Genomic DNA, 26,730 nt, shown 5'->3' with positions numbered 1-26,730 from the left:
TTTAGCACACAGATGTTACAGCTAAATGGAACAGTGATGTTTAAAATAAATACAAATAAACACATTCACACGAGTCCTGATCACATCTGTTCATGCACCAATTCAAAACTCTGGGCAATAATACAGGTTACTTTCAGTCTGTAATTACAGCAACCATTTTATTTATATGTATCCGGAAAACAGGTGTCAGTTGGAAAATAGTTGCTGTTTATGCATTTAGATGCTTTTAACACCACCTATCCCAGGATAAGTGGTGAACATTGGGATAAATGGTGTTAAAAGCATTTAAAGTACTGCAGTAAACATTTTCATTCAGCATACAAAAGATGTGCTACTGCGCCACTTAGTGGCTACATGTGAAGATCACAAGACCCGGAGTAAAAAGTTACAGGTTTATTGGCATTTCAAGTGAAGTACCTCAAAAACCAAAACACATTATTATTATTTTTGTAAAAAGCAATAAAGTTTAAACACAAACATATCAGAGGTTGCAAACCATATGATATATAGCTACATAAATTCTAAACATAATATTGAACTAAAATAATACAAGTTGCAAAATTCAGAATACAAGAAAACTGTAACTGAAATTTAAACAGGAAGGTGCAACACATGGTGTCAGATACGTCTCAGACTGTGTAATCATAACGACTGTTCATTGTATCTTTTTATGCATCTTTTCTAACTCAACATGCAACTCATTCCCAAATGAACTGCTGGTCCCAACATCAGCTAACACAGACACAGCAAACCTGACATCTGAGCAGTGTTTCATGCCACAACAATCCAGATGTTGCTAAATAAACATGTGGCTAAACTAGGGGTCTCCAGAGAGCTGATCACAGAAATCAGAGTGCATCTGTATGATCAAAGACGTAATTCAGAGAAGTACATCTACAGACAACCAGACTCTATATTAGAACTGAAGGAAAGACAGCTGATCACTGTTTATTAACTCGCTTGACCCCCTGATAATCAAATTAAACCCACATCTCAGTTTGATCTCATAAACCTGTTGCTCCTTTCTAAATTCTGCATGAAAAAGGGAGAAATCAGAAAACACGGTCAAACTCTGACTGGCTGGCTGTAGCTGGGTTGCGGTTCTGATTGGCTGGTTGTTGGGGCATGTGTCCACGGCGCCGTGGGGGGGCCAGGTATTCAAACATAGATGTGTTGTGTGTGGAGAGCATATGTTTGAGGTCAGAAGGCATGGGGTCAGACCAGAAGAAGTCATGGTTGAGCGCATCATCACTGTCCACACGCTGGGCTGGGTCTAGCACCAGCAGTTTATCGATCAGATCCAGGGCATATGCGTCTTTAACATATGCCTTCAGACGCTCTTTTACTTTTCGCTTCTGTCCTTTGGGTAACTCCATCTTCTGGTACAGCTCATATTTTTTATCCACACTAGGCCACACCTGAGAAAGAGGAAGAACGTTAGAAACCTTTCCTCTGCATCATTGACAAATTACAAAAATTTAATAAAAAACAGTAGCTGTATACATCCTTTAAATCCAGTGAAGTAACAGTTAACTACAAGCTGGTGTTTGAGTCAATGCTGCAAGCAAACAATAAAAATAACCAAGTTTAAAATAAACATGCATAGCTTCATTACTTCAGCAGTAATGGATCCACACAGCTGGCTGATAAGAGTGAGTTGGTGCTGTTCGGTGTTTCCCTGCATGATGGGGCTCCGTGTCCACATTTCAGCCATGATACATCCTGCACCCCATAGATCGATGGGTGGCCCATAATCACGCTCTCCTGAATAGACACAAACAAAAGACATTAGAAAAAAACAAACAAATCTGCTCAGATGTAGAAATAAGCTTTCTGTTGCTAACCTGACTGAATAACATCAGCAAGCAAGCTTTTTTTTGATGTTGCCCAGAGTTAAGAAAAAATATATTTTGTGTCCAGGTAACCTCACAGATGGACACTACAGACAATATTGCACTTTTGTTAAAAACAAATACATGTCTCTGTACACTGCCTGATTCATGTTTTTTTGTCATACTTGACTTCTTAAAAGGTTTACACTTACATAAAATACAAAACCCACTTTTCCAAACTAGACTAGTTATTTTTATGCTGACAACTGGTAAAAAAAAAAAGGGGGGGGGGGGTGTCAAATTAGAAGAGTTTGATGTTCAAAATGATCCAGAATATCTGGACAACTGCAAAGCCATTTGGCTACCATAGAGGAAATGGCCTTTTAAACAGTTTCAGTGTTAAATTGAATACATCCATGCGGTGTGGTTAGGCATGCTGCCCTGGTATCTCGTTCGCTCTGAACGAGATGAATAAATCTGTGTTTTAAACAAATTTTTTAAGTAAACAAATCATTCACATTCACTTCCATGTGCTAACACATTTTTCATTCACTTAAATTTAGCCTGTGGTAAACACGTGACCTGAAATATGTGGCACAGGCCATGAAGGAGCATGTCACTGGTTGGACCTATTGAATGAAAACGCCCCTTACTGAACGAGACTCGGTGTTAAGTAGTGCGGTACTAATTCTGTATGAACTGGGACACGTGGTTCAGAAACAAACAAAAGGAACTAGCTTGTGAATGCATGAGTTACATCATTCAGTTTGGGTGTTAAGGAGTCTTACTGGTGCAGACTGTGAAGCAGCATAATCCTATCTGCATATCCGTTGACTCAATGATGTCGTTTGTTTAGTTCGACAAAACGAGAGAAAGAGGGCAGAAAAGTGCATTTAAAAATGTGCATATATTATATTTAGCTTTGCTGACAGCTTCACAAGGTAGACACCTGGATTGGCATTCTGTTCACAGTTGTGCATTGTCAAGAGTCAATTTGTGACATGTCTTGCCTTCTTAAATGTACTTTAGACCTTCAGCTGTCTTGTGCAAAGGAAGGATCAGAACAGAGTCAATACTGAACAAGTCAATAATGAAAAAATTATGGCAAGAAAGTCTCAGTTAAGAGAAGGGAGAGTCCAATGAAGTTCAGTCCATCTGAAAAGCCTCAAGAACTTTGAATGTATCCCCATGTGCAGTCACCAAAATCATCAAACGTTGTGATCAAACTGTCTCTCGTGAGGGCCGTCTCAGGAAAGGAAGAGCTACCTCTGCTGCAGAGGATAGGTTTATTAAAATTACCAGCCTCAAAAACCACCAATTTACAACACCTCAGATTATAGCCCACAGAAATGCTTCTCAGACTTCCAGTAACAGACATTTCAACATCCACTGGAGGAGGAGACAGGTCTTCATGGCTAAATTGCGGCAAAGAAACCATTACTTTAAAAGAACAACAAGCAGAAGAGACTTGCTTGGGCCAAGAAACAGAAGGAATTGACATAGATCAGTGGGAAACTGTCCTTTGGTCTGATGAGTCCAAATTTGAGATTTTTGCTTCTAATTGCCATGTCCTTGTTAGACATAAGAGCAGGTGAACGGACAGTTCCTAGATGTGTGGTTCCCACTGTGAAGCATGAAGGAGGAGGTGTGATGGTGTGGGAGTGTTGAGACTGTTGGTGACTTTGAAGGCACACTTAAACAGCATGGCTACCACAGGATGTTGCAATGACATGCTATCCCATCTGGTCTGCACTTAGTGGAGCCATCATTTGTTTTCCAAAATGATAATGACCACAAACACACCTCTACATTATGCGAGAGCTGTTTGTCTAAGAAGGAGAGTGATGGAGTACTGCATCAGATGACCTGGCCTCCACAATCACCTGATCTAAATCCAACTAAGATGGTTTGGGATGAGTTGAACTGGAGAATGAAGGGAACAGCAGCCAACAAGTGCTCAACATCTCTGGGAACTCCTTCAAGATTGTTTGAAAGCCATTCCAGCTGACTACCTCATGAAGCTGACAGAATTCCAAAAGGTGGCTACTTTGAAGAATCGAAAATATAAAACATATTCATATTCTATTTAACACGTTTTTGTTGACTACATAATTTTATATTTGTTGACAATTTCAATGTCTTCATTATTAATATACAATATAGATACATAACTTTGGAAATAGACTGTGACAAAAATTACTTCTTGTGATCTTTGCTTAGGATTCAGTGAGAAGCCTGCACCCCAGGATACACCATTTCCTGATGATGACTGACCAAAAATATGCACCCTTGTATTTAATTAGTTTTATTAGAGATATTCTATTGATTGTATTAATGTTCCAGTCTAACTGTTTTCCACTCACCTAGCAGGAGCTCTGGAGGTCGGTACCACAGTGTCACTACTCGGTTGGTGTAGCGGTTGCCCTGGCTGTTCTTTGCTAGACTGAAGGCTCTTGCCAGGCCAAAATCAGCAAGTTTCAATACACCATCTCTTGTGATAAGCACATTCGCTGCCTTCATGTCTCTGTGCAGGATCTACAAACAGGAAGAAGAGAAATAAAATACATACATATGAGTGACAAATTACTACAAGCCACCAGAACAGTTTTTCAATGCACATAGACAAAGTTTCTACAAATCTCTGGAACCATCGCACAATACTTATACAGTTGGTGGCAGAAAGCCGTGTCTAGCAAGCTGCTCCTTAATCAGCCTAAAGGTATTTTAGTATTTTTGTTATATTCCTTCCTATTTTATCTATTACCTGTGTTTGTGGATACTGCTGGAAACTGTGAATTTCCCTTTGGGATGAATAAAGTATCTGTCTATCTATCTATCTAAAGTGCAGAATTTGGTTGTGAACTTTGTTTTGATTTGTAGTGACCCTTCACTATGAAGAAACAAGTAGCCCTGTGCTACCGCCAGAGAAAACTACTTTTTACAGATGTCGGGCAAATTTGACATTTGTGTTTGAGATTAAAATATATGCGAAGAGAGTTTTAGAAATGAAGCTTTTCCTGTCTGGTATTTAGAAGAAAATGTGTTAAACATGGAAGAACATTTTCTCAGACCTCTCAATATTCAGATGAGCAACAGGAACAGAGGAATGATGAGAGATGCCAACCTTGTTTCTGTGGATGTAGTAGAGTCCGTTCAACAGCATTTGCATGACCTTCTTAATCTCTGACAGCGTGAACTTAACATTGGCATTGCTTAGCAGGCCGGCCAGATCGTGCTCGCAGAAATCAAACACCAGGTATATACTGCCCTTGTAACGGTTAAACTGGGTGGCTGCATACACACACACACTTCTTTAGAATAAGTTGTACGAATTGCTTTACTCTAAATAGAGAATAAAAAATATTGACAATCTCATCATCATCATCGTTTGTTCGTACTGTTCATTTTATTATACATGTATTTATATTTATATGCATTCAAAAGTATATTTAGCTCTTAATGCATTATAATGAAAGAAAGAAACCCAGTAAAGAGGCTTGCCTTTTGTTCGACAGATCTCAATCAAATTTACAACATTCTCATGTTTCAGCAGCTGCAGGATCTTGATCTCCCTCAGTGCTGTGATGGGGAACTAGAAAGAATAACATTTCATCACAACATATAACATGACAGAAGAAAACAAAGAAAAAATATTAAGTTTGCATGGAAACACTTCATATCACTGTTACTCTTCTTAAACACGACTACATAAAAATCTCAAAATGGGACTCTACATACAGCAGCAATTATAAACAGTTTGTTGTCCTCGTCGTCCAGAAAAATACCACCTCATGTACAAAATCTCATATTTCTGTCCACAAGCTCCAGAAGTATGAATGTTATAATGTCACTGTCTACCCACAAGCACTCTTTAAAACTAGTTTTCCACTGGCTTTTCTGAGCAAGGAAAAGTGCACCACATATTCAAAAGCTATTAGAGCAGACACCAGTGAGTAAACACTATAATCCCAAGGTTGCTACAGGTCAGTGGCTGGTCATCTGCCCTGTAAGCCAAATTTCCTCTACCTGTGTAAAAAGATGGTGCTTGAGCCTATGTTTAGTGAATAAATGTGTCTACCAAAAGCTATCAGTCTGATTTGTAGAAGTCTCTATATAATAACAATGGAACAGAATTCAAAAGAAATCCCTGTCTTGATGCTTTCAACAAAAAATTAAATAAAATAAGACAACATGACAGCAGTGGAAGGCTTGGAGAAATCTGAGAGACAAGCATTTCAGGATGAAGCCAATGCTCCACTTCTGAGACTTACCCCTTCTTTCTCATTTTCCATTAGCACCTTCTTCAGTGCTACTTTCTTGCCAGTTTGCCTGTGTTTGGCCTTGAACACCTCCCTGCAGAAAGATGAACAATTACATAAAACTTTTCAAATGCCTTGTTATATACACTGATCAGGCATAACATTATGAGCACTGAGAGGTGAAGTGAATAACACTGATTAGCTCCTCATCATGACACCTGTTAGCAGGTGGGATATATTAGGCAGCATTTTGTCCTCAAAGTTGATGTGTTAGAAGCAGGAAAAATGGACAAGTGTAAGGATTTGAGCGAGTTTGATAAGGACCGAACTGTGATGGCTAGACCACTGGATCAGAGTATCTCCAAAACTGCGGCTCTTGTGGGGTGTTCCCGGTCTGCAGTGGTCAGTATCTATCAAAAGTGGTCCAAGGAAGGAACAGTGGTGAACCAGTGACAGGGTCACGTGGTCAGTGAAGGCTGGCCGGTGTGGTCCGATCAAACAGACAAGCTACTGTTGCTCAAATTGCTGAAGAAGTTAATGCTGGTTCTGACAGAAAGGTGTCAGAATACACAGTGCAGGATGGGTCAGGGCTGTTTTGGCAGCAAAAGGGGACCAACACAATATTAGGCAGGTGGTCATAATGTTATGCCTGGTCAGAGTATAAGTCTTTTGTGAGTTTAAAAAATATATATGCACATTCATAATTAGAATTAAATTTGATCATGTCTAAATATTTAATAATGAAATTCTGGCTTAACCTTTTTTTAAATGTTTTCTTTTATGGACACATTGGTCTATGTTCACTTTGCAATTCAAATCAACTACTTGCTAACACTGGTGCCAAAGGGTATTAGCCCTGGTTTTCATCTCCATCTGTAAAGCAAGTGATTTATTTCTTTAGTCTGTCCAGCTCTCTCCCCTCCTCATCTGTACACTCTGCTCAAACAGATCAGAGTTCAAAGCTTCTACTTTCAGGGTAATAACAGCATATACACCAATCCCATTTATCATCTCACAGATCAATATTTAGCTGAGCCGTGTCCAACACTTGCTTCGGTAATGCTGTGTTGAATTTCTCATTAATGTCACTCAGTGGAAAACATTAAGCAAGAAAAAAGCTAACAGCAAAACCTGACTGTTAACCCTTATGCTTAAATCATCATTTTTTTCTCTCATAGAATAAACCAACTTTATCTGTATCTACCTACACAGTTACTGGCATACATAGAAGTTCTCTAATATATTCTGCATATTTTTCCACATAAATTGCAGGGCTCAACATTAATGCCTGTCTGCTTGGCTGGGACAAAATACATTTTTGAATGGGCAAACGAAACCGAATTTTATTCGTCAATAAAATTAGACAAGTAGACTGAGAACGGCAATAACAAAACAACAATAATAATAATAGTAACTGGTTTTATTCAGGGCTTAATTCTCAGTGCTGTCTCAAACACAGATAAAATGGGAGGGTTGTGTCAGGAAGGGCATCCAGCATAAAAACCTGTGCCAAAATGAAACATACAGATCTAATGACCTCGAACACGGAGCAACCGGAACACAACTGGCTTTATTTGTTATCCGTAGGTTAGAACCATGTTCACATTCTTCTACTCTTGAAAACAATTCAAGTACATCGGCTGCTGCATACAGCACAAAGTGCAGGTTTAATCAAGCAGCAGCTTAGAAACAAGCTTGACCAATCAGAATTCAACTGGACAAACAGTATTGAAGCACATGGTTTTTATTTTATTAAAAAAAAAAGCAATGTTTGTCAAGCCTCTGCAATCTGCTCAAGCACTGAACCAAAATGAAAACCTGGTATATTAAGAGAAAGATGGAGTGATGTTTTGCACTGTCTGTTGCTTGCATCACAATTTGGCTACCCTGTGTATGTTTACTTTTCTGACAGAGAATTAAGGTTATTGGACATGTTCTATTGTACATGTGCAGGGGACACACAACAGTGCTGTTGCCAGCTAAAGTTGAATGACTCAAGTAAGGTGTCATGAGCTGATAGAAGACTTGAGTGTATATTGCTTCTATATGATTCTATTTTTTACATTTACATTTCTGACATTTGGCATATTTATTGTATATAATTTGGCACCTTATCCAGAGTGACTTACACTTTATCTCATTTTTATATTCAAACTCACACCTTAACCACTAGGCTATCTACATTTAACTGCTGCTACTTTGGCACACTTCAAACTGTCAAATATATGTGTAGTTTGCACATTTTATTTTGTTACACATTCATTGGTGCTATATTTCCTGTACTGTCCTGTGTTGTTTTTTTGTTTCTGCACTGTCTTACACTGTTTGCACCCAGATTCACTTTATGTAGCTAGGACAAACGTTTTGTCCTTAGCTCTGTGTAGTTGTTTCTGTTCTGTAGCTATATGTTGCATGTTGTCTATGTAGCACCAGGGTCCTGGAGAAGTATTGTTTCTTTTCACTATGTACTGCATCAGCTATATGTGGTTGAAATGACAATATATGTTTCTTGACATCTCTATTTACACCACAAATGGAGAAAAAGTCTTTTTTGTCTCCAGGCACGTAACATTTTTACTTGTACAAGTGAAGGATATATTTATTCGTTCAAAGGACAACCACATGTCAAAGCTAAATTTAAAAAGCTGTGTACTCTGATTATCAACAGTCTCTTCCCTCTCCACAGCTTCCCTTCTCCCTGCTCAGCTGTAGAGTAACTGAGCTTCACAACAAGCATTTCAACACACTACTACCCCAGACATTTTGTGCACATGACAATAAACTTGAATCTTAATGTTTCTCAAATAAAAGATTTCCTCTGGGTTTGCTAGAAGGTTTATATGCAGGCTTCTTATTCCCAAAGGACAGATACTAGCACGTACCACTGGCTGATCTGATCAGTGTCAGAAACAACAGAACAAATGTTCTGATAATGTATGCATTTAAGAGCTCGCTGAGCCTTCATGGGTTTATTATACCAAAATGTCTTTTAGGAATTTCCAAATGGGATATTCCTTCTATAAATTTCTTTGCAATTCAACTTTTTTTTTAATCGTTCAACAGTCAAAACTTCGGACATCACAACAGTATTCAATATTCACCTTTCCTATCAATTACATATTCAGACACTAGTCACTATCAATGCAACAAAACAAAAGCACATGCTCGTTAAGGAGTCCTGCTCATCACACCATTTTATATGCTGCCAAAAATGATCCCATGTTTTGTTTTTTTCATTTCTCCCTCACTCTGCAGTCTCCCCAACATGCACTCACATTATGCAATTTCAATCATCCCATCAACCCAATCTTTCAAATCAGGGGTTTGGGGGCATTTCCAATTGTGTAAGATCATCCTGGCGGCTGTGATGCAACCAATCTTAATAAGGGTAAATGCATTTTTTTTTTTGCTCTATTAGGCACAACTGATTTATCTCCAAGAAGGCATAATTGTGGTTCCACTGGTAAATTAAAGCCCAATCACTCTTCCAAGTATTCTCAGAAATTTACACCAAAATGGCTGAACTAAAGAACATTCATAATATCCAATGTTCATAATATCCAGACAGAAGAGCAGCTTCAGTGACAGGTTGCGGTCACTGCCCTGCTCCAACTGACAGACTGAGGAGGTCATTCCTCCGCCATGCTATGCGATTCTTAGGGGGTGGGGAAAAGTCAGTGCTGACATTACTCTGTCCTGGACTGTACTACAAACTGTACACTATGCACCGTACACTGTGGATTGCACAGGACTCTTCAATACATTGAGATGTGCACCGAACTCTTTTTTGCACATAACCAGTTTTTGGACATTACCTCATTATCTCTTGCACCTTTAAACCCTAATTTTTGCACATTGCATTACTTATACACTAATATCATATGTAAATAAGTGCCCTCTTCTTCCTTACATTTCCAACATAGGGGGATAGCTGGAAATAATCTAAGTCTAGATGGTGTATAATAATATCTATGTACTATTTTGTAATGAGTGAATTACCCCCTAGCTTCCCTTATGTTCTTAGCCACATCAGTTAGGATATCCAGCCAGTCATTACCATGGATATTAATCCTGCTATAATATTAAAAGCAACCTAACTCGAATAAGACTGAAAAGCAAACAAAGAAATGAAGAACCTTGCAGTGTCTCATAGCCCACCATGCTAGCGAGCTAGCAGCGCATCATTTCACAGACAGCTCAGCTTTAATAGGATCTCAAGTGACATCGCAACAAGGTGTTACACAACCAAAGTCTTTTACCCGAAGGTGCCTTGGCCGATCTTGGCGAGCTTTTCGTATTTAGAAAACTCATCACAAAAAGGAAACTCGACGCCATCGTAATATTTGGACATGATGGCGGTCTCCCGGTCCGGTCTGGAACAACACAACAACAAACAGGGGAAGTACATCGTTATTAACACGTTTAATCGAAAGCCTTAAAGAGAGCTAACGAGTCACAGTAACAAAGAAAGACTTTAGGATGGAAAGGCGATCAAAAATAAAGAGATAATTAATTTATTCGTACTTATCACCAGAGACCGCCGAACTTCCGGTCTTGTCTCGCTGCATCGTGGTTCTTCTTCTGTGGTACAAAAGTCGAAGGAACTTCAACTGCTAGATTCTTTCTACGTCTTCTATGTGGGATTTAGGCATTGCATTGCATTAGCGCCCCCTTCAGTGTAGTTAGAAAAAGTACCAAAGTCACCCCACTAAAGGACAAAATCTACCTTCATCAGTAGACTGAGCAATTAATTATACACTATATTGGCAAAAGTTTTGGGACACCCCTCCAAATCAAGTGTTGAATTCAGGTGTTGTTTTTCAGGGGTTGGGCTTGGCCCCTTAGTTCCAGTGAAAGGAACTCTTAATGCTTCAGCATACCAAGACATTTTGGACAATTTCATGCTCCCAGCTTTGTGGGAACAGTTTGGAGATGACCCCTTCCTGTTCCAACATGACTGCACACCAGTGCATAAAGCAAGGTCCATAAAGACATGGATGAGAGAGTTTGGTGTGGAGTCCTGACCTCAACCCTATAGAACACCTTTGGGATGAATTAGAGCGGAAACTGTGAGCCAGGCCAAAACTGAGACACCTGCCTTTACATGGACATGAATGTAATATGGATTTTGCCCACTCTTTACAGCTATAACAGCTTTAAATCTTCTGGGAAGGCGTTCCACAAGGTTTAGGAGTGTGTTTATGAGAATTTTTGACCATTCCTCTAGAAGCACATTTGTGAGGTCAGGCACTGATGTTGGACGAGAAGGTCTGGCTTCAATGTGGATCTATCAACAATTTCCCGTCACAATTTTCTTGAACAGTGAATAGTAGATTGAAGATGGCCGGCTGGAATGGAATGGGCCATAGTAGAATGGGCATTTTAATGGGTCCATAGATGGGCTGTTGTGTATATAACAAAATATTTAACAATAGCACAAATATTTTTTTTAAAATAGCATAAAATATGAAATGGGTATTAATTAAAGTAATGTTAAAGTTATGCTATAAAGGCATATAAGATTTCATTCATTCAAATCCTAAAAACAGTTCTGAAAGTTCTACACATCAGTATATATTGATAATTGGTGAACATTCATTATACAAATGTTTACTTACCGTGTGTGGAGTTTGCATGTTCTCCCCGTGCTTGGTGGGTTCCTCCGGGTGCTCTGGTTTCCTCCCACAGTCCAAAGACATGCTTCTAGGCTGATTGGAGTCTCTGAATTGCCCGTAGTGTGTGATTGAGTGAGTGAATGAGAGTGTGTGTGCCCTGCGATGGGTTGGCACTCCATCCAGGGTGTATCCTGCCTTGATGCCCGATGATGCCTGAGATAGGCACAGGCTCCCCGTGACCCAAGGATAGATCAGATAAGCAGCACAGACAATGAAATGAAAAATGAAATGTTTGCTTACCTTTGGAAACTGTATGTCTATATAGCATGAGTAATAGATATTGCATTTAGAAAGATCATCTGGTGTGCTGTAGTGTGTCAAAGGACAATTAAAAAAATAAAAATCAGCAGGCCATAAATTTGCAATTATGTGAACCGTTTAGTTCAGCTTAGTCCAAACTCTAGAAATTTCAGTTATTGTGAGCAGAAAATGGACATTAAACTCTTTTATCAGTATCATAATGCCTTGTTCTAGATGCCTTGTTGTAAATAGTAGTAGTAGTAGTAGTAGTAGTAGTTGTTGTTGTTGTTGTTGTTGTTGTAGAAATATTTTATATGTTTTGGGGAAATTTCTCATTGAACAAAATAGCACACTGCCAGCTGAAGCTCATTCGGTTAGTTCCACAAGATGGCGCTGTCTTACTTCATATGGATGAGATCTGCGCAGAAGCCGTGAGAGATAACTATACCATAGTAATTATACTCAATTATAATTATAAAGCCAGCTAATCTATTCTGTTCAGCATAGACCAAATAAAAAATATGTTTATGGATGATCTCTCTCCCAACAGAAACCTGCATCTGCCAGGATGAACCACACTGTTATTGCCTCTCATGGGTAACAAACAGTTCACCCAAAATACCAGTTGTATTGACTGTTAATAAACTGTTGCAGTTTAATCTTAAATTTTAATAACTTTAAATAATTTTTCTTTTGCTCATCTGTCAGTAAACCAAAAGAATTTTTGGAAACTGTGTTACCAATTTTGTCCATTCAAATCTCAGATGAGCAGTTGTTGTTGTTTCATCTGTTTGTGTTTCAGGCAGAAAATTGTATATCTTCAGTTGAAACAGGATCTGAGTTGGATGGAGACAACCACCTCCTGTTCCAGAGAGACAGTCTTTAAGAAATATTTTCCTGTATATAGTAAGATTTTAATGATGGCTTTATACATGATGAGAATGTGCATTACTGGTCTTAATGTTCTTATTCACTCTTGAAGGTGCTTGAAGAATGAAAGTGCAAAAAGCATTAACCACAATGATGGTAAAAAAAAAAAAAGCTGTGTCCAAGTTGTGGGAACTATGTACACTGGTGTCTACCAGCAGCAACTCTATCAGGTAACTTTCAGCTAAAGAATAATAATATGACACAAATCCAAAACAACATGGGTGGACAAGACAGGAACCAAAATAAAAACACACATGGCAGTGTTAGCATACCGCAACCTGGAAGAAGTCAAGTCAAGAAGCTTTTATTGTCATTTCAACCATATATAGCTGACACAGTCCATAGTGAAATGAAACAACAACGTTTCTCCAGGACCCTGGTTCTACATAAGAAAACACAGAGCTATATAAAACAACACAGAGCTAAGGACTAATTGACTAACTGTCCACAGGACAGATACAAAAATAGCGCTGACCAGTGTACAGTCTGTATGTACAATTACAATAACAGCATTTGTTGGTAATGAAATGAAAATGAATGAAATGAAACAGCCTTTATTTGTCACATATACATTACAGCACAGTGAAATTCTTTCTTCGCATATCCCATCCTTGGAGGTTGGGGTCAGAGCGCTGAATTATGCAAAAACAGCATTTACATTGGATGTGCAGGAAGAGAGACTTTCCCTATATCACTTTTCTATTGCTTTCAATGGTCCCTACCTCAGGATGGAGGGTGGGAGATGGCTTTTCCTCAGCCTTCGTAAGAAGTAGAGATGCTTCATGGCTTTCCTCCTGATGGAGCAGGTGTTCAGTGACCAGGTGAAGTTCTCTGCCAGGTGAACACCAAGGAATTTGGTGCTCTTCACAATCTTCACGTAGGATCACGGAATGTCGATGTTCAATGAACAGAGGTTGCGCTGTGCTCTTCTGAAGTTAACAACCCTCAGAGTCAGATTGTTGGCTCTACATCAGGCTGTTATCTCTTGTACCTCCTCTCTGTATGTTGACTGGTTGTTCTTGCTGATGAGACCCACCACAGTCGTGTCATTGGCGAACTTGATGAAGTGATTCTGAGGGATGATTGTGTTGAATGCTCAACTATAGCCTATGAACATCATTCCAATGCAAGTGTCCTTTCTGTACAGGCTTGTGAGGGCCAGATGGATGGTCATGGCAATGGCATCATCTGTGGAGTGTTTTGGACCATATGCAAACTGCAAGGGGTCTTCTGAAGGTGGCAGAAAGGTCTTGATGTCTTGACAAATGACATCAAGACATCAATGACAAAGACAAGACATCAATGACAAAGCACACAATAGGTGTGAGTGCGACAGGATGATAGTTGTTGAGACAGGACACTGTAGTCTTCTCCGGCACAGGTGATGATGGTGGACTTTATGCATGTAGGAACAATGGCACTACTCAGGGAAATGTTGAAAATGTCAATGAAGACATCTGCTAGCTGTTCTGCACATTCCCTGAGCACTCTGCAAGGAATGTTGTCTGGTCCAGCAGGGGGACTTCTAGGGGTTAACTCTGCATAGAGTTCTCCTCAGCCATGCTTAGACAGAGCACTTGGTCATTGTGAGGAGGGGTGGTCTTCCTCATGCCACATTGTTCTGCACCTCAAACTGATCGTAGAAGGGAGGCATCATTGTCACAGCCAGGTGAAGTAGTCCTGTAGTTAGTGATTGCCTGGATGTCCTGGATGTGCCTGGTCTCGTCACTGTCATGGGAGTAGCTGTGGATTCTCTGGGTTTGTGTGTGCTTTGCCTTTATGATGGATCAGTGACAGTTTGGCCCTTGCTGTTCTTAAGGCTATATTGTCACCTGCTCTGAAGGTGGACTCTCTAGACTTCAGCAGCACACACAACTTTGCAGTCATCTACAGCTCCTGATTGGAGCATGTGGTGAAGCTCTGCTCATTAATGCACTTGCCAATGTAGCTGGTCACTAATGCCATGTATTCCTTCAAGTTGAAAGAACATCTGAACATCTGCCAGTCAGTGCACTCAAAACTGGCCTGAAGGGTTGAGGTGGCTCCTGCTGGTCAGGTCTTTCACGTGTTTCAGAACTAGTTTAGGGCATCTGACGAGCGGCCATTATGGTGGAATTGGCATAACGGAGATACGGTCTGAATAGCTGATGTGGGGGCAGGGTTCCCACACAGTATGCGCCAGGGATGTTTGAGTAAACAAGATAGATTGTGTTCACCCCTTTTGTTGCAAAGTCCACATGCTGATGGAATTTAGGGAACACAGATTTGAGATTTGCATGGGTGAAATCTCTGCCAATAATAAATGCTTTGTCAGAGTGAGCATTCTGCAGGTCACTAATAGCCCTAAAGAGTTCACATAGTGCCCGTTTAGCATTAGCACTGGGGGAAATGTACACTGTAAAAAAAAAAAAAAAGAGTGGTGAATTCCAGTGGTATATAAAATTATCTGCATCTAATAGTCCACTACTGATGAGCAGTAACTAAAAACAAGCAAAAAGTTGTTGCACCATTGTGTGTTGATGAAGACACACAAGCATACACTGCAAGCCTTACTGCACAGACCTGCATTTCTGTTGGCACAAAACTAGGTGACCTAGTTGAATGGTGGTGTACGGAACTCTGTCACTAGGCCACATCTTCATGAAAACAAAGATGCAGCAGTCTCTAAACTCTCGCAGTGTGGTCCTCTGAAGTCAGATGTAGTCCTGTTTATTGTTCAAGGAGCAAAAGTTGGAAATGGGAGAGCCGGCCAGTTAGGGTTTGTTTTTAGCACAGCACAGACACCTGTCCTTTTGCTGCACTTTTGCTTTCTCACGCTTACGATGTCCCCTCTCCTGGCCACCGGCATCAGGTGACGCCAAGTTCTGGAGGCCTGGTCTTCGCAACAAGCCGAGCTTCTCCAGCACATCATCATGCAGGTTGGCTGTTGCATGATTTCCTTACTACATTAGTGTCTGGTGGTCATATACATGAATGCTGCTGGTGTCCATGTACTATGAAAATTCGGGGTAAAAAATTGTGAATATCACCATTTTGGATCCAGAGTGGCTGTTTGCGTGCTACTGCCGCACTGCCATCTCGGATTGTACAGAATGCACCATAGTGCTGAGGGCTGTTATGCACATTCATTGTTTTTGCATGCAGGGGGAGATTCCTCACAGATCCTATACTCCCCTAGGTGGTCTGACCCCTCTGGGCAATAGTTCCAGCAAAACACAAAAAATGTCCCTTACCCTAAACCTACGCATTGTCCACCATGTTGACACTATATATGGAGCCAGGGAGCAGACATGGGGCATGTTGGTGGAAACCAGGTGTCAGTAGGACATGGGAAGCCACCTTGTCAGCCTCAGGTTAGCAGGGACTTGGCAGAGTTTGCTTCCTCTTCGTATTCTAAGCCACTGCTTTTTCTCAGGCTTGGGGACCTAGGTTTCCCATGGTCACCAGGAGCTCTGCCCACTTGTGGGCTCAGCCAGTAATCTGGGACAACAACAATCTCAGCCACTGCTGTTTCTCAGGTTTGGAAAATAAAACAATATTTTAAAATAAAACTGGCATTGTTGCATTCCTTCTGCCGGACAGTCAGTGCCATGGAAGTGAGTTGTTATGTCTGTATCACACCAGTGGGGAAGTATTCTAGATGTAAAGAGAATGAGACAGATGCAGATACCATTAAGTATTTTATAAAAAGAGCAGACAATAAACAAATAAAATAAAGGCAGTCAAGATCAACGTCAAAAGCAGGCTAGGTCAGGTGATATACAATCAGAGTAAAATGTGCTAGGGCAAAACACAAAAACCAGAAAACTTGCAGGACCAGCTAATCAGACCAGTAAACAATGGAACAGAAAGGCTCAATATGAACAGGCAGGGAAAGATTGAACAATAGTTCATACTAAACACAGAAACATGGGTGTTTAAGAATACAAACTAATTAAAGGGCAAACAGAAAACAGAAGCAATTGAGAGGACATTGGAGACAAGACATGAACCAAAACAAAAACATACATGGCAATGTAAACGAGCATATGGCAATTTGGTAGAGCATGCAGAGATTCTTGACATATGTGATTGTTGATAAACCCCTTGTTCTTTGCTGTCAATTTTTAAATAGACAAGTTAATTGTATTATGTGCCATTTATGCTGTGTAATGTTTTCCTAGTTGGAAATGGAAAATATTAGCCCATGCAACACATATGTACAGTACCCTTGTTTTGTTTCATAATAACATTAAGCCCATGTAGGGGCCACCTTGTTTGTCTTTAATGTTCATACAGGTAGACTGTGTGGGTCTCATATCAGTCCATTTGGGCATCCACATGTGGGACCATGGAAACTGAAGAAAAACTGATGAAAAAGACTCATTGATATAGCCATAGATTCCACAAATATCTGGTGACATACTGGAGGACCACATCCAGGGAAGTGGTGTGGCAGGATCATTGAGTGCCTGATGTACAGTGGATATAAAATTTTAGACTCCCCTGTTCACATTAAAAAAAATTTTGTGTGTGAAACCATTATAGATCATGCCAAATATTCCCCACCTACATGACCCATTAGGCCCTGCATGTTTCATGATCATGACAAAGAGAGAGAGCTGAACACACCAACATTTGCATGAATGTGTGTGTGTTTATGTGCATTTACTGCTGGATTGAGGAAAGATTATCTGACATGGAGTCCACAGTACTAGAAAAACTTGTTAAGACGTTAGCTCACATCTACCCCACCCAAAACCAAGCACTTCCATGCCCTGTTCCAAGTCCAGGACTGGCTGCTCCAGAGCTTTTTCCACCCAGGATGTACTCCAGTGACCACCCATGGCAGCCATGCCTCACATCACACTCAATAAATGAGGACCACTTGCCAGCATATCCAGGGGCAGACAAGCCCCCCCCCATCACAATCTGATGGTTTTCTATCAGCTGGGCATTTGTGTGCCACATGTCAGGAATGTCAGCTGGTGAAACCATCAGCCACACAAAAAATCCCATTGCAGCCATTACCACTAATCAAGGTCCCCTTCGAGAGAATTGGCATGGACTTTGTCGTACCATTAGAATGGACTGCTCATGGGCATCACTTTGTATTAGTGTTCAGTACGTGGACTATGCAACGCAATACCCCGAAAGCACTGCCATCTCAGTATGTAGCATAGCTGAGGTGCTCATCCATGTAGTCGCTTGAGTGTGGATCTCAAAAGAGATTCTGACTTATCAAGTCACAACCTTTATATCACAAACAGTGCACAAACTGTATGACTTGCTGGGAACTACAGTGGAACCTTGGTATATAAATTTAATTTGTTCTGGAGGTGTGTTCTTAAGGCGAAAATTTGTATTGCGATACGTATTTTTCCATAAGAAATAATGTAAACGCAGATAATCCGTTCCAGCCACCCAAAAATATTACCTATATTCCAAATTTCCAACACTATGCTCATATGTTTGCAGGCATTCCATGTCAAGGGTGCTCACAGGAAGTCGTGCCACCAAACTTGGGCTAAAAATAGAACAGACCATCTACGGCACCAATCTGTCAACAAAAAAATGCTCAAAAAATCACCTAGCATTTGAACACATGCCAAAGGCAATGTTGGTAATGTAGGTTGACTCTTTTGAAACAGCTTTTGCTAAAAAAAAATTGTAAAATTCATAACTTTGGCTTTGCTTGGCTTTCCACTGATGCAAACAAGTTTTGAATGGTTCCCGGGTGTACACACAACATAGCCGGCATTTTGTTCGGTTCATTCGTATGCCGAAAATTCTTTGTATGCCGATGCAAATTTCTTGCAAAATTTCAATTCTTAAGGCGAAGATTCATAAGGGGGGTATTCAAATGCCAAGGTTTCACTGTAAATCGCATGTAAATTTGCATAAGCATGTATCACCCCTAAACATGATGATAACTGAGATAATTGGCTCAAGCCCCAGTACAAGAGGGCAAGCCTCCCCTATGAAGACCAAATCTCACCATCCCAACTTACAGAGATTGCCAACATGCAATGGGAATTCTTCTCTATTCTAACTTGTTCTCATGTCTCCCTGGTCACACTAACATCACAGAACACCACATTGAGACACCCTCCAAGGTCAAAGTACTCTATAGTCTAGGTAGTCTAAGTACCTATTGTTGCCTGAACACAAAAAATAGCTGAATTGGGAAGAGCTCACAGCCATGTTCAATATAGTGCAATCACAAAGTGACTGGTCCAACCTGTTGTCTCTGTCATAATTAGGACCAACAATGTTAAATGTAACACTGGTAAAAAAAAGGGTAATAAAAGAAAAAAGTTTGATTGCAAAAAGTGTGCAAATCATTTTGTAGTGCCTTTAGTGCTTTTTTTGCATAGTTCTAAAAGATAGAGGCAAACAAAAACAAGGCAGCTTAGCACCCAAAGAACACTAAATTTATAGTAGTCCTGGCAGCATCATGCTATGAAGCTGATTCACTTCAGTTGGGACTGGGGCACTAGCCTAGAGGGAATAATAAATAGCTCCAAATACCAATTTACTTTGGCCCTATACCTGGATTCCTCTATTAGACATAAGAAGATGATGAAAACTTCACCTTTCAGCATGATTATGACCCAAATCACAAATTCAAGCCAACAAAGGAATGACTTAGAAGTAGAAGATCATTATTCAGCCAGACCTCATATCCACATTAAAGGTGGAAACGATCTGACATTCTCTTTTTGTCATTATAAAAACCTGACATTTTAAATGGGGTGTATAGTTTATAGACTTACGCCAAATAAATCTTAATCTTTACTATGTATATGTTTAGAATTAGTCTCTATATATTGTCTTTTGCGTGCAGTTTTTTCTCCAAACATCCTGACATACAATATCTATCTTTTTGTTATTTTTACTATTCCCTCAGTGTGACTGACAGTTTCTCCCTGTTTCTTTTTCTGGAATCATTAGAACCTTCTTCCTCTTTCTCTTGCTCTTTATCCCAGCACAGTCTGTCAGTCTCTCCTTTTTTTACAAAGACAAAGGAATATACACACACACACACACACACACACAGTTATAACACACACACATGTCCTCCCACAGATCGGCCACAATCCTACCAATCTCCTCTTCTTTTCTCCATCCTCTCTTCTTTTTTTTTCTTTTAATAATGTCTATTCTTGGAACTGAACTTAATTATTTCATTTATTTTATTTCCTATAAACCTTCCCTATAAAAAGGTTTAAAAAGAGCTCCTGTTCTTTATCTGTAGTCATTGTGCTTTTAGTTTGTCTCACTATCTTTTCTCATTCACATTCCCATTTTCCCTCTCTGTCTTCTGTGTCTGTCATCAGTCTGGTCTTAGTCACTTAGTCTGTGCCCATACATTTCTTGTTTGTATATTTACTAACCAGTCTCTCTCTTGGTCTCTCTGCTCATCTTTGTCATTGGATGATCTAAGCTTAACAGACATAGCCAAATACTGCAAATCTCATTACTGTTTTTTGAAGGCTCTCTTCTTGTGCTAAGAGTGGGAGAGAAGACTCAAGGGAGGAGACACTGCTGACAGTTTTATTTTTATTCCCACCTAGACACACACTGAGTCACAGACAACTCTCTGTTCTTCTTACACTCCAAGAATGCTGGGTTATTTACATAACCCAGTCACTGGGTTCAGCAAGTTGAGTTATTTTGCTGGGTTATTTCATATTATTACACCTTTTTGGTTGTTAATAAAGCATAATGGTTGGGTTCACATTAAGAACCCACAGTTCGCTTACATTTTTCTACTGGAAGATATTAACACACTGACTTATGCAGCAGATTTACTGCTGCAACATCACCGGACAGAACACAAAACAATTTGGAATTCTCAGCTGACCAACAAACATTTTCATTATAATTGTGTTCCAACAAATTGGTCTCACTAAATATTTTGTATATGAACAGCAAACATTGTGTGAGAAAAAAATAGGACAGGATAAGGCATAGGTTAAGCTTAATTTATGTTAGTCTGCTAATTTCTAATCAGATTATTTAGTTAGTCATTTTGCTTGTGTTCTTACTTAGCATGAATTATTTGAACAGGTATGTGTCTTATTTTTACCTTGCAACATTACTTGAATCTACTTGTATCAAATGTTAGCTAGCTAGTATCAGACTTAGTCTGATAATCTGTTACCACCAAAGACAGATGTAGGCATCTGAATACAAAGGCAAGGGTAATTTACCCATAAAAGATTTAGAATGCAAGCTTGCTAATTGGATACCCAAATGCTTACTGTAAAGACTCTTCTGAGGAGTTCTAGAATACAAACATTAATTATCAAATGATTACACAGGTCAGGATCTAGCAGTCTACCCAGACATGGGGCACTCCTTTAAGAGAGATAATGAATACATTCTTGTAAAAACTCCATCTTAGTTAAAGTGGACCATTACCATGTCTAAACAGAGTGGAGACTCTGCAACATCACCTTTTATCTGCCTATTACACTATCCTGACCTGTTCAACACAGTGATTCTCACTAACCCCGGTGTCATGTCAGTTTGATGGTACCACAGTGATTAAATCAGCTTCTCTGTTCTGGTACCTATATGGGGGAATTAATTTCCTCTAGATGTTTAAGCGTCAGACTGTCTTCAACTGTCACTTGAAGCTCCAAATTATGCAATATGTTATTGCATTTTTGCTGTCTGGGTGAATTTTAAGCTATATTACCTCCCCAGTCTTTAAGGCTGATACTAATCTTAGTCCATGACCAAGTGAACCAGGATGTATTTATTGATATATCATTGATTATAGACTTGGCTCTGCATAAGGGCTTTTGACAAATGCCTTTGCATCCCAGGGCACCATGCACACCCACATTTACCAGCTCATTTACTTACTGTTGACCACCTACTTGCATGTTTTTGGGCAGTGGGAGGAAGTCTATCTAAGTTCATGAATGCATTATCAATTGTTTGTAAGATGTTATAAATGTTTTTATGGATGTTGTTGCTGGGCAGCAGAGGATGAAATTTTCTGTATTGAGTACTATATAAGAATTTTCTGTATTGACTTAGACATAGGTCTCTTTTGTAAAAAATATTGTTTGTGTTGCCTTTACTTTTTGCTTGCACATAGTTTGGCAAACAAGTATTTCTTTTTGGCCTACTTCTACACAGGCTAACCTCAGCTGTGGCACTGGGCCGCAGGTGAAAGTTCCCTAATTATTCAAAACCTATGAATAAATATATACATTTAATTTGCTTAGTTGTACCTCGGTCATATCTGGCTTGTATTTATTTGTTTAAGTTTTGAGAATGGACAGAACACAGGTGCAGTCACATGTGCTTTTGATAATAAATAGCTAATTGTCAATTTTAGACAAGAGACAGTCTGATAGTAGGCCTCAAAATGTCTTTGGAGAGTGGATTTGACCTGGATTTTTTAGCTGAAAATAAATCCTGGAAGTGCAACTATTGTTGTTTGGCTAAATAGTAGTGTATTGCTGTAAGCCCATAATATTTCTTACAACAAAGGTAAGGTAAAGTTAATTCATAGTCAGACATTAGGATACTTTGGTCAATAGTGCATGAAAGGCTTGCAAAACTATTGTAAGACAGCATTAACTGAATATGACATGAAAAGGAAGACCAACTACACCACTTCATCAAATCAAGAAATATATTTTTCTCTGAGTATTTGCATGGCGGAATCTTTATGGACCGCTGCTAAAGTGCAGGTAAAGTGATTAACAGAACAGTGATTAACAGTTTTGGCTGGAAATAATTACAACATATTAGAACAGTAGCTCCACAACTACTTGTAATAGAATGTCACTTTCTACAACTATTTGGGGATATTTAAACTCATATTTGTAATAACTATGTAATGGATTTTGAAATAATTATTAGTAATTGATACTAATAAAGAAATAAAGTATGTGGAGATCCTGTGGCTGCAAAAGTCCAAATCATCACCCCATCCACCACCATGCTTGACGGTTGGTATGAGCTGTTTGCATGTTGCCCAGACATCTCCATTTTGTTCATAGAATATTGTTGTAGAACCTTTGTGGTTTGTTCAGATGCAGTTTTGCAAAATCATGCTGCCAAATTCTTTTTGGAGAGAAGAGTTTTTATAGCCACCCTTCTATGAAATCCAACCTTTTCCTGCTTGTCCTGTCATGAACATAACCATTTTATGTGCTAACAGAGGCCTGTAGGTCACATGACGTAGCTCTGGGGTTTTTCGTTTTATCTCTACGTATTAAACGGTCTGACCTTGTACTGTATTTCCCACTGCTGGGAAGATTGCCAACTTGAAAGATCTCTTTTGTAAACACTCCTCACTGTAGAATGGTGAATTTCAAAATGTTTCGAGATCTTTATAACTCTTTGCAGATTGATGAGCAGCAGCAATTGCTTTTCTTCAAGGTCATGGCTAATGCCCTTTCTTCTTGACATTATGTAGACTCTTACCCGAGTGCTATAGAGGTGGTCACAGTTCTTGTTTATTAACTAATCTTGTGAATCTCGTCAATAATGCCTGGTCGCTACATTTACATTTATCTCATCTAAAGGTTATAAAGCTGGGCAGTTGAAGGTTGAAGAGGTGGTAGTATCTTCTGAGTGATACCTGGAAGTGAGGTTGGCTGTTTCTCCATGGAGCTGTCCAGCACCCAGGATGTGAACTCCTCCAAGGCCAGTCAATTTGACAGCCAGCAGCTCTTGGTTGCCAGTGCCAAGGTTGTGTTTAGTTGGTGTCAGCTTCTGGGAGAAAAAGGCCACTGGGAGGAGTTTGAGGCTTTTGACCAAAAAATCTGTGACAGGACAGCCACCGGCAACAGATGAGCTGCCTGCTGGGTCATGACAACACAGGGTAGTAAAAGCTCCATCCAGGGAAGGACCAGGATAATGGTGTGCTATGATAAGGTGGTGACAAAAATGCTGTTTTATTCCAGCCACTCTCCACTTTGATAGTTCTGAATTCCAGCATGTATAATAAACCATTCCTTTGTCGATTTGAATGTATGCTTTGGTAAAGTGGGTGGAAATCACTTTTTACCTTCAGCGTACTAGTAGAACGTATTGCACTCAAATAGACTGGTATTTGTAGCTATTCATGATTTCTTCCAGCGTGATCTCATTACACCATAACACATTTTGCTATATGGTTTTGGGGTGAGTTTGGTTAAGCATGGATGTTATTTGTAAGAAAGCACTTCCTATCCTAATGCCCAGATCTGGGAAGAATATGAGAGTTCTCTTTTCTTTATTTGTTATGACCTTAATGGTGTTCCATGATATATCTCATGTTTTGGAAATTCTTTTATACCCCTCTTCTGATCGATACCTTTCAACAAGTCAGATACCATGCATACTTAATAAACTCTTTGCAGACCATGGCTTCAGAAGTCAGATGAATTCGAGAAGATATGAAGAAAATCCTACAAAAACAGATGATCTTTTGCTGGGAATAATCAGAATAATTTCAGTAGTAACAGCTTTATGATTTATAATTACTTTTATTGAATATGAGATATGTTTGTTCCAAGCACAGCCACATGCCCAATTAAAAAAAAGCCAGTTATTGTAATTTGTTTATTTGAACCATTTTTCCTTAAAATGTTTCTGATTGTATTTCACTTCATTTTTAGACATCATAATTTAACACTAAAGGTGGAAAAAGTGTATATGATTTATGTTGATTTCATTTTTACATTACAAAACCTGCCATTTTTAACAGGGGTGTATAGACTTTTTTGTATCCATTGCACACTGAACATTAATAATAATTAGCATTTAATTTTGAGTAAAGCCTGAATTATATTGCCATAATTCAATCTATATGTGTGATGGACACACTAATGAAGTTATATAATTTGGAATATATTTTACTGTGTGAGTGAGAGAGAGTTGATTGCACATATGTTGGGCAATAGAAAAGACCAGATTTTTATTTCCTACAGGTCCCAACTAGGACAAGAGGTTGCCATGGCAACAGCAAAGGAAATGTGCTATTAAGGGTAGTACACATGCATGCCAGTCCTTTTTCTCTCCCCCCAGTTTCTTGATTTCGGTCTTTTCTAGAATATTTTTCCCAGCACATTATAACGAAGTGTACTAATTAAAAAGATCACTCATTATCTACAGTTAATTCATTAATAGTCTGTAAAATATTCTAATGTTACATGTTGACTATCTAGACTGACCATAAGTTATTAAAGGTATAATGAACTGAACAGGAGGTTTACTTACACAACCTATATTCACATATAATATGGAAACTTATGCAAGTTATGCAATCATGCTTATTAACCTGCTAATTAAAGTTGATCTGTTGATTAAGCAACTGATTTATAATTACATTTTAAATCTAAAGCTGTTTTACTGCAGTCAGACAGAGGAATATGTGCATACAATGGTAAATTGTTTGTCCTCCTTACCAGGCTCAAGGACTGACCTTCCTGCACAATGGAGGAAAAATATAGATCATTAGATAAATTAAATAAGAGAGGTGGAATCAAACTCTTTCAGTGTTCAGGGATTTAGTCTGACACATATCCACACACCAACATTCTAATCATACTCTCAGAAGATCCACACTACTCCAAATGAATAAACAATGCTTCTGGAATCTGCACCTCTCACAACTTCCTCTTTCTTTCTTTTCAACTAAATAAAATAAATAAAATTAGATTTATTCATCCTACACACGTTGCATCATATTAACTAAATAAGCTCTTGTGTAGGAAGAGGGTCACTGGCATTTATATTTAAGGATGGATTTTCCACATATTTTCTTATTCAGCCAGCTAACATGGCAGGAATTTCTAAGATAACTCTGAGGTGACACATTTAAAGATCTATAATATTCAGTATTATAGCAAGCTAATTGGCTAATGTGATACCATAACAGGACGGACTGTGCTCGTTGATAGGCTCTAAGACACACCAGGTTGTCTTTGGCTTGTCCTGGGTTTATATAAGTTTACTTATCTATCCCAGTCAAAAACACGCTCATCTGTCCCAGTCAGACACATCAACAACACACCCATCTGTTCCACTCAAAGACAAACCTACCTGTCCCATTCAAAAACACACTCACTTCTCCCAGTTAGACACACCCATCTGTCCTACTCAAAGACACACCCATCTGTTGAACACAGACACACTCATCAGTCCCTCTCAGACACACCCATCTGTCCTACTCAAAGACAACCTCACCTGTCCTAGTCAAAAACAAACTCATCCCTCCCAGTTACACACCCATCTGTCCTACTCAAAGACACACCCATCTGTTGAACACAGACACACTCATCAGTCCCTCTCAGACACACCCATCTGTCCCACTCAAAGACAAACCTATCTATCCTACTCAGACACCCATCTGTCCTACTCAAAGATACACCCATCATTCCACTCAGACACACCCATCTGTCCTACTCAAAGATACACCCGTCATCCCACTCAGACACACCCATCTGTCCTACTCAAAGATGCACCCAAAATCCCACTCAGACACACCCATCTGTCCTACTCAAAAAGACACACCCATCTGTCCTACTCAAAGACACATTGATCAGTCCCTCTCAGACACCCCAAACTGTCCCTCTCAAAGAAACATCAATCAGTCCCTCTCAGACACACACATCTGTCTCACTCAGACACACACATCTGTCCCACTCAGACACACCCATCTGTCCTACTCAAAGACACACCCATCCGTCCTACTCAAAGACACACCCATCTGTACTACTTAAAGACACACCTATCTGTCCCACTCAGACACACCCATCTGTTCTACTCCAAGACACACCCATCTGTTCTACTCAAAAA

General features: G+C 39.5%; 1 protein-coding gene across 1 annotated transcript; it reads right to left on the bottom strand.

Annotated features, from left to right (window-relative positions):
• Positions 1-194: 194 nt before the first annotated feature.
• On the bottom strand, positions 195-10,702 carry cdk9 (cyclin-dependent kinase 9 (CDC2-related kinase)). Its single transcript, XM_058416136.1, has 8 exons — positions 10,616-10,702; positions 10,351-10,464; positions 6,104-6,185; positions 5,334-5,424; positions 4,957-5,123; positions 4,196-4,367; positions 1,616-1,764; positions 195-1,418 (listed from the first exon to the last, which is right to left on the bottom strand). The coding sequence occupies exons 1-8, from the start codon at positions 10,657-10,659 to the stop codon at positions 1,053-1,055; spliced, it is 1,185 nt and encodes a 394-aa protein (XP_058272119.1). The 5' UTR covers positions 10,660-10,702; the 3' UTR covers positions 195-1,052.
• Between the last annotated feature and the right edge of the window lie 16,028 nt (positions 10,703-26,730).

This window comes from Hemibagrus wyckioides, linkage group LG18 (assembly GCF_019097595.1).
Source record: "Hemibagrus wyckioides isolate EC202008001 linkage group LG18, SWU_Hwy_1.0, whole genome shotgun sequence".
NCBI classification, from domain to species: domain Eukaryota; kingdom Metazoa; phylum Chordata; class Actinopteri; order Siluriformes; family Bagridae; genus Hemibagrus; species Hemibagrus wyckioides.
Note: the sequence above shows the minus strand (reverse complement) of the source record. Positions and strands in the feature narration are given on the sequence as shown.

Bases quoted from the DNA above. Each gene is read 5' to 3' on its own strand.
- cdk9 (XM_058416136.1), bottom strand. From the start codon at position 10,659: ATGCAGCGAGACAAGACCGGAAGTTCGGCGGTCTCTGGTGATAA. The intron at 10,465-10,615 runs GTACGAATAAAT...GTGTTGTTCCAG, and splicing joins TCGGCGGTCTCTGGTGATAA to ACCGGACCGGGAGACCGCCA. The intron at 5,124-5,333 runs GCAAGCCTCTTT...GTGTGTATGCAG, and splicing joins TGAGATCTGTCGAACAAAAG to CCACCCAGTTTAACCGTTAC.